This window comes from Physeter macrocephalus, chromosome 11, assembly GCF_002837175.3.
Source record: "Physeter macrocephalus isolate SW-GA chromosome 11, ASM283717v5, whole genome shotgun sequence".
Classification (NCBI taxonomy): domain Eukaryota; kingdom Metazoa; phylum Chordata; class Mammalia; order Artiodactyla; family Physeteridae; genus Physeter; species Physeter macrocephalus.
Genome location: NC_041224.1, coordinates 172,469,496 through 172,478,257, shown reverse-complemented (window position 1 = coordinate 172,478,257; position 8,762 = coordinate 172,469,496). Strand labels below are relative to the sequence as shown.

The following is an 8,762-nucleotide window of genomic DNA, read 5'->3' as shown; positions in this document are numbered from 1 at the left end:
CGGGCCCAGCCGCTCCGCGGCATGTGGGATCTTCCCATACCGGGGCGCGAACCCAGTTCCCCTGCATCGGCAGGCGGACGCGCAACCACTGCGCCACCAGGGAAGCCCTAGACTCAACATCTTGATGGCCACCTTTAATCCACCATCACCAACTGGTAGGCGTCACCTGCATGTCCACGGGAGTCTTCTCTCAGCACCCCAGTGACATTGAGGTATCAAGGATAGAGAAAGGGTGTTTTGTTTGGGGGTAGAGATTCAAGTACCAAATTAAAGAGATACAGGTCAAGAACAGAAGCCAGAATTTAAAGTATTATTCCTGTTGTCTGTGAATCTACATGGCTCTGGTCAGTTTCTGATTCCAGCCCCATATTCCTAAGCTCCCCTGGAGTGAACCTGTCCCTTCCCCCATCAGAGGAGGAAATACTATAGGATCTTCTGGACCAGTAGGTTTTCCCTTAGGAAGGGTCTCTTTTGACCTCCCACTTAGACCTTCAAAAATCAAAACCAATCCAAGTTATTTTTCTAAACCTCAGATGCTCCCTGATACCATTTCTTGTGCCCGAGAGTTACAATATCATGGCAGCATTTGAATGGGCTTTCAGACATGGAAAATTCAGGCTGCCAGGTTTCCCTCCATTCAGCTGTGAGAAAGGTTAGTTTTTTCAGAGGAATCATGCTTCCTGGTAACTCCATTTCTTCATTTACACTGATTGAACACCTACTCTGCGTTGGGCTCTCTAACAGACACCCCTCAGCTAGACTGTACGCAAAGCCCCCTCCATGGTAGGGCCTACTCTCCAAGTTCTACCTGTGAAAAAATTATGTCAAGTAAGCCCTGTTTTCTGTTGTCCACATTTGTTTCCTTTTTTTCACCATTCAACCCGTGACTTCCAACTACCTCCCACTTCAGTTAGACGTCTGGACCCTCATATTGGCCCAGGAGTTAAACGGGTAAAGATGCTCTAACCTGAATTAGCATCTCTAATCTGAATTCATTCGAGGCAGAAGTTTCCAAGCTGGCTATTAACTAAGCAAGCTTGCAGGTGTCATGGCAACTGTCAGACAATAATTCCAGAGGAGAATAATCCCAGGAAGAAAGGGACAGCTTTTTTATGGGTCACGAGAAAACTTGTGAATGTAACACAAGGAATATGGCAATCTGATGACAAAGGCATGACAATTACAGGAGGGAGAGTTATTCCATTGATCTGTGCCCACACTGTACATGCATGATCTCTCATCAGACCTTCAACAGGCCGTGAAGCTCAGACAGGTGAGAGATGGTGTACCTTCTATTAGGGGGTTGCCGGTAGATGGATTTAGGATATAGTTCAGAATCTGAGCCAACAGAGCTTGCTGATGAATTGGATATGGAGGTGGGATAATGTTAACAGTACTTAACTTCCATGGTTATTACATGGCTTCGATCAGTGAAGCCTTGTAATCCAATGTCTGGCACCTAGAAAGCCCTCCAGAAATGTGACAAAAATGAAGATCTATGGCTATGCCAGGAGTCTTCTCAGATCCAGACACAGACTCTCTGTGAGGTCTGCAGAGAAGGAAGCTCTGGGCTGTGGAATGTCCTGGCATAGCAGGTAGTGTCATGAGAAGACTGGTTCCCTCACTCTGAGAAGCACATCTCCTTCCCAAAGCTCAGGCTGCCCCCAGACAGGGCAAAAGCAGCACAGATAACGAGACAGCAGTGCTTCTCTGTCTGATTCTCTCCCCAGCCTGCTGGATTTGCATTTGCCAAGGTTTTCCATTTCTGGAACATATAACCTGGAAGAGATACTGCCCCATATTGGTCTTACCAGCTTATTCGACTTACAAGCTGACTTCTCAGGAATCACTGGGCAGCTCAACAGAACTATCTCCAGGGTAAGGTGGTGAGCGTTGGATGCGTGTTGGCAGAGGCGGGGTGTCTTTTCTCCTCTGATGTGAGGTGCATTTGAAAATCAAGTTCCCCCTTTTTCTATTCTGGCTTTTTTTTTTTTTTTTTTTTCTATGTAACTTACTTTTTATTGAAAGTATCTTGCATTCGTGACTGATGCTTTCTGGGTAACACCATACATTTTAACATTAAAGGTTAAATTATTTTTTACATGCAAGTAGTGTTTATGGTTTTCCCCACATAGGATTACTGATTATAAAAAGATGACACACCACATGGGTTAAGTGTCTCTTTTAATAGAAAAGCCAGCAAACTGTCTAATTCTGTTTCCTCCCAAAACACAAACTGAGTAGTAACTGAGCCTCTAGCCAACATATTCAAAGCTGAGAGGATTAAAAATGCAAAAACAAGTCCTCAGATCCATTTAAGGGAGCCCTGCTACATACAGGCTAATCAATACCAGTGGTACTCTGACTCCAGGAAGCTGGAAGACATTCTGATAACCCCACTTTGGTAACATTTACCTCAATTAGCCTTTTTCCAGTTTCCAACTCATGAATAAAGATAATATGTTGTTAATTCTATTTCAGAAAATTTTTTGCAAGTTGTTTTATTTACAATGCCAACTTTTAAAAGTCACTAAACTAAAGTTAACTGGACAATAAACTAGGCATAAACTGCTTTACAAAAAGAGGGAAAGCCCAAAATGCCACTTTCTACAGAGAACCCACAGTTCAATTTTATTCAGAGCAAAGAAAAAAGAACTTTTGATCATACTAGAAGAAACTGAGCCATAAGTTTGGAATCTGTACTGAAACTACACATGCAATGAGGACAACATTCTGCTAATACAACTGATTTGCTGCTGCATTTGTGGACTGTTTTTCTAATATTAACAATTATAAACAAAGCAGTGCAACTAGTATTTGGAACAATCCTTACAGTGTTACAGCATCAGACACAAAATTTCACTTCTCCTCACACCACTGGTTCTCTTTGCGTACCTAGAAGAAGAGACAGATATAAGGAAGTACCTTAAGTAGTCTTTTCTAAGACTACTATCTAATGATTCATCAATAGCCTGTGAGGTGGGTTAGAAGGAAATAGATGGAAAACCAGAAAAACCCGGTTAACAGTACGCTTCCAGGTTACCATTCTTTCCCTCCCCAGTTTTTTCTTGTGCCCTACTGAAATTATCAAGAAAAGCAAAGACAATGGGCAATTACAGCTTTAGTCACCAGAGATGACCTGCATCAACAAAATCATTCTGATCTATTCATTTCTTCCCCATTCACTAAGTTGCTCTGAAGTATCCTGGCACATAATCCACAGGGCCTGCTCTTCTGAAGTCAAATATTGATGGCATCGTCCTTGTGGTGGGTGCACCACTGAATGACCTTTTTTAATATTGCTACATTAACATTTGGCAAGGGGACTGGATCATCATCTCCTTCATCATCCATTCCCAAGTCTTCCAACACGGTCTTAATAGTCACAGATTGTTTCGCAATTTCAACATCAACTTCAAATATCTCTCCATCAGAACTCTGCAACTTAATTGAAGGCATGGTGTTAGGATTCAAGGAGATGGCGGGCCAGAGGCTGATGAGAGCAGGGCGGCGTCTGCTAAAAACAAAAAAGACAGAAAAGCGCAGAACAAGGCCAACCTGTGTATCTTCTCTTAGCACTGAGTGTCACTCACCGACCTCAGTGGAGCCTCAGGAATTTAGGTAGAAAAAAAAAAAACAGAAAAGAGCAGAACAAGGCCAGCCTATTCTGGCTTTTTAATATCACTATCTTTAAGGCTTCTTTTCACAAGCATCTCCCTTTCCATCCACACCCTCTTCTTCTAGACCTTTATATTCTTCAAAGCGAAGACGGCGTCTTGAGTAGAGTAGACACACATTCAGGGCCATCCACAGAGCCAGAGTTCCCCCAGGTGTGGGACTAGCCTTGTTTTTATCCCTCAAACTTCCTCCGAGGGCAGGTGGTGAGACTCTATCTGCCTTTGTTATAGCTGTAGAGAGTAGTGGGCATGAACAGGAAATATATCCCTCAGTTTTGCTGCGATAACAAATGATCCCCAAATCTCAGTGCCTTATCGTCACAGAGATCTATTACCTGGCCATATGACATGTCAGAGGTGTGTCGCTACCATCTGGCTACAGATCTACTTCTCATGTTTTCTTCCTTCTAGAATGTAGGTCAAAGGAGAAGCTTCTATTTGGGACATACCATTCTTGTAGCAGTGGGAAAAAAGCAGAGATAATGTGCTATGTCTCTTAACACTTCTCCTCACGTGTGGTCCCTGTCAAGGCCACTCACAAGTCATTGGCTAAAGCAAGTCCCACAGTCAAGACCACCGTCAATGGGGTGGGCTCGTGTGCTCCTGCGGGAGGTACTGTAAGCCGCAGGGCATGGGCGAGGGCTGATGACGTCCTACAGGAAGAGAGAGTTCATACTTGAGAAGAATAAGGCAATTTTCCACAGGAGGGAAGGCAAAAAAAAGACCCTTCTCTGTTCTTCCATCATCTTCCTAAGATAGAGTCATTATCAGTTGAGTCTTTATTAGAAATTTCAAAAGGAAAGTTCACTCTCTTTTATTTGGGAAAGACCAGCTGAGATTTGGAATGTGAAACCGAGGAACAGGGATGTGGTCTTGTGTGTGTGTTTGTGTGTGTGTATGCGCGTGTGCACCCACTGTGGAGAAGGTAAACAAAAAGGAAAAGATATCGTTTAGTTTTTTACAGAATTTCTTCCACAGTGACCTCAGATGGTAGGTTTATCTCTTCATAGACCTTTTTGGAAGTGAAAGAGACTGTCAACACCAATGTTTTTCAACATTTTTTAGTTAAAGCCTCAGAATCCTTCCTAAGGAGTTGTGTGAAAATGAGGTCTTAAAAAAACAGAATTCTTTTCACGGAGCCCAGTGGAGGGCTTGGCACATCAGACAACCTGGTTTCACTGAGCTCATTTTGAAAACCGTTGACTCAGGCTGAGTAATCCATTTTTCTCTTCATGTTTTTTAAAAAAATTTCTTTTTTTAAAAATTTCATTTTTTAACATCTTTATTGGAGTATAACTGCTTTACAATGGTGTGTTCGTTTCTGCTGTGTAACAAAGTGAATCAGCTATACATATACACATGTCCCCATATCTCCTCCCTCTTGCGTCTCCCTCCCACCATCCCTATCCCACCCCTCTAGGTGGTCACAAAGCACCGAGCTGATCTCCCTGTGCTAGGCGGCTGCTTCCCACTAGCTATCTATTTTACATTTGGTAGCGTATATATGTCCATGCCACTCTCGCACTTCGTCCCAGCTTACCGTTGCCCCTCCCCGTGTCCTCAAGTCCATTCTCTACGTCTGCGTCTTTATTCCTGTCCTGCCCCTAGGTTCTTCAGAACCATTTTTTAAAAGTTTCTTTAATTTATAATCATGCTTGCCCTATCAAATCAGGACCTTGATCCATCAATTTCAACATTCTAAAATGCAAATATTTTTTAAGATGGGAGTACCTTTCATCATTATCTCTAAAATGTGAGTGCTTTTAGTTTAGGAGCTCCTTATCTAATTGGGATATATGTATACGTATAGCTGATTCACTTTGCTGTATGGTATAAACTAACACAATATTGTAAAGCAACTATACTCCAATAAAAAATAAATAAATAAAGCCAATTAGATGAGCAAGCTATTTTAAAGATAAGAAAACTGAGGCTGAGAGAGGGCAAATGCAGCTCGTAGCAGAAAATGACACTTGGGTCTGTGCCACGTGCACCCAGGTGCTTGGGAAATGCCCCTAAAAGTCGCTGTTGGGTTTTTGCAGCCTGGTGCATGCTCAGGTAGCCCTCAGCCCTGTTCAGGCCCATCTGTCTCCCCTTCAAAGAACAAACAGCACGGTCAGGATGACTCCCCAGGAAATGATGGAGGCAGAGAAACCGGGATGAGGTGGGAAATGAAATAAAGGTTGGAGTGCTGCCTGGGAAGGCGGGACCTGAACTGGGTGACTCTGCCTCCATCTCCCTCGTGCCGCACGGGGTGACATCGGCCCCTGGAAACGCCCTGCCCCGATGCTGTCTCTGCCCCTCTTCTCTCCTTCTAGGTGTCACACAAGGCGGCAGTGGACGTGAGTGAGCGGGGAACAGAGGCAGGTGTGGCCTCCGGCCTCCTCTCCCAGCCCCAGTCTCTGAACGCAACGTCGGCCCCACACGCCCATTTCAACCGACCTTTCCTGGTGCTGCTTTGGGAGGTGACCACCCAGAGCCTACTCTTCCTGGGAAAAGTTGTCAACCCAGCTGCGGGGTGATGGCGGTAGGAGGCCAGGGGGTGTCCTGTCCCCTCCCTGAAAAACAGGAAGGCCAGCGCCAGCCTGCATCTCAGGGTTGCTCTGAGGACCATTTAATCAGTGTGCAAAGATGCTAATAAAGTTGGCCTTGGGTTTTGTGAACAGTGAGGGGCGATGCTTACAAGGGTGGGGGGGAGTGAGCACGCAGAGCTGCGGTCAGTCATTCAGCCTACAGTCGCCTCCAATCTAGTGTCAACTGTGGTTAGAAATTTGGAGGTGAGAACAGCCTCCGATTATGGTCTCCGCAGAGGCGTCCACCACTTCCGCCACCACTGCTGATCTTTCCTGAGTGTCTTTTGGGTCCGAGGAAAAGGCACAAAGGATATCAGGAGGAATAAACGAGTCTCTCACTTCATAGTGGCCGATCCTGGCTATGCAGCAAAGTGAGGTCGTCCTGAAACGTCATTGCCTTGATGTCAGGAGTTAGTTCACCTTGAGAGGAGATTGAAGCCGGGGCAGGGGCTCTAAGACATGTTCTATGAAAAGAAGGGGATGTGAGGATAGGCCAATGCAATAATGGGCCAATCCAGAAACGGAGGTCAAATGCCCAAGGACAACCCCAAGATCAAAGAAAGTGGAAGGGTTGACATGGCCTGGTGAGACAGTGGGCTTAAGGTGCAATCCTGGTCAGTGGGATGAATTCGGGGGCAGTATTCAGAGGCAATGATGCGTTGTTTAGAGGTCAGATGTCCCACTCCCACAAGTGTGCCCCCCAGTCTCAAAAAGGTATCAACCTGGAAGTGGTGGGGAAACTCAGAAATGCCATCTTAGCTGCATGTATGTACCATACATGTGACAATACATCCCCACAATGAAGTCAGTGTCGAGACCTAGAGGGTAGCTGGGCTTGGTACTTGTCTAGGAAGAAGCTGTACCAAAAATCGCAAGTGGTAGAACTCCCCCACTCCCACCCAAAGGAGGCAAGGCTCGAGTTGGGTCTTGAAAACCAGGGAAGCCTTAAATAAAGGGAAAGAGGGTAAGATAGTCCCGGAGAGGGTGGAAGAGACACACCATGGGCAAAGGCCACTGGGGAAAAGAAAGAAAAATGTATGTTCTAAGAAGAGAAAACCAGTTTTTCCGCAACAGAAAGTTCATGTAGGGTCACAGTGGAAGGTCATGCTGGAGAGGGATTCGGAGGTAAAGGGTTGGAGGCTTTGGATGCCAGCGTTGAGGCAGACTTCCGGACACTAGTGAATTCTTGCCACCTCCCACTGGTCAGCCAACCTTGGACATGACGCTTGGCCCCTGTGCACCTCAGTCTCTTCTGAAGAATGGAAAACATAAAACCTAAGTTACAGAATTGTGAAAATCAAATGAGGTCATGAGTGTGAAGCATTAAGCACCTGGTAAACAGTAGGCGCTCAATGAACATTTGTTTATCTCCACCCTATTCTTTTGGCTGCCCCAGCCCTCAAGGCTGTCCTTTATTCTCACAGAGCATAGCTCAGCTCTAGGGAACGTCCAAATCCCCCAAGTGGCCATTGGTCCAGGTGTCAGATGTGAACCCTCCCAGTGAAACCATATAGGTAGCACATCCTCAGAACCCAAAGGTGTAGAAGGAGAGCCTTCAGGGACTTTGTCCGGGCATGAAAGATTCCTTCTGGAGGGCAAGACCACTCTTACTGCAGGGACATTTGCTGTGACAGGGACATTCACTGTGATAGCACTGTAGCGCCCAGAGGGAGCCGCTGGCCCAGGGATCAGGGCTGAGACTGCAGAGGCACATGTGGATGACAGCCTGCAGGTTTTCTCTAGAAACATTATTGTTAGTGATCATTCACTGGGTTGTTTCTTCCTTCCCATCTTAAGCTGTCTCTTTCAGTCATCTGTGAATTGAGTAAATTTCCCCCCAAGTGGAGATTCCATATGTATTTATACTTCAAACTGAACATTTAACCATCTAGAAGAACCCGATCATTTTCTTTTTTTAATTTTCATTTTATATTGGAGTATAATTGATTAAAAATGTAGTGTTAGTTTCAGGTGTACAGCAAAGTGATTCAGTTATACATATATATGTATCTATTCTTTTTCGAATTCTTTTCCCATTTTGGTTATTACAGAATATTGAGCAGAGCTCCCTGTGCTATACAGTAGGTCCTTGTTGGTTATCTATTTTAAGTATAACAGTGTATACATGTCAATCCCAAACTCCCAATCTATCCCCCCCCCCACCAACACTTCCTCCCTGGTAACCTAAGTTCGTGAAGAACCTGATCATTTTCAAGGTAAGTCAACAGCTACCTAAAATGTATACTTTTTAAGATCTTGTGATGTTCTCTTTGGTGGGTCTTGAACAATTTCTGCCATGCCATAGAGTCCCAGCTACACTTGTTTTGCCCCTGGGTCAAAGCAGGCTTTGAATGTTGGAACTAAGCCCCTGGCCAGGTACAACCTACACGAATACACAGGACCCTGTGGGGAAAATAGCATTAAAGCCACTGTCACCCTACCTCAAGTTTCCATGAGTATCACAGAGTCCACAAAAAGGGGCATAAATGTTCTCCCTTCATTCCAGCCAGGA

The 8,762-nt window shown here is 45.0% G+C and overlaps 1 protein-coding gene across 1 annotated transcript in view; it reads left to right on the top strand.

The window, feature by feature from the left end:
• Positions 1 to 6,199, top strand: part of LOC102987244 (serpin A11) — a 10,125-nt gene extending 3,926 nt beyond the window's left edge. The window contains exons 3-4 of the mRNA XM_007118920.3: positions 1,731 to 1,878; positions 5,996 to 6,199. Coding sequence (XP_007118982.1) covers positions 1,731 to 1,878; positions 5,996 to 6,199 — 352 coding nt within the window. The remainder of the gene's footprint in view (positions 1 to 1,730; positions 1,879 to 5,995) is intronic.
• Positions 6,200 to 8,762: the final 2,563 nt, after the last annotated feature.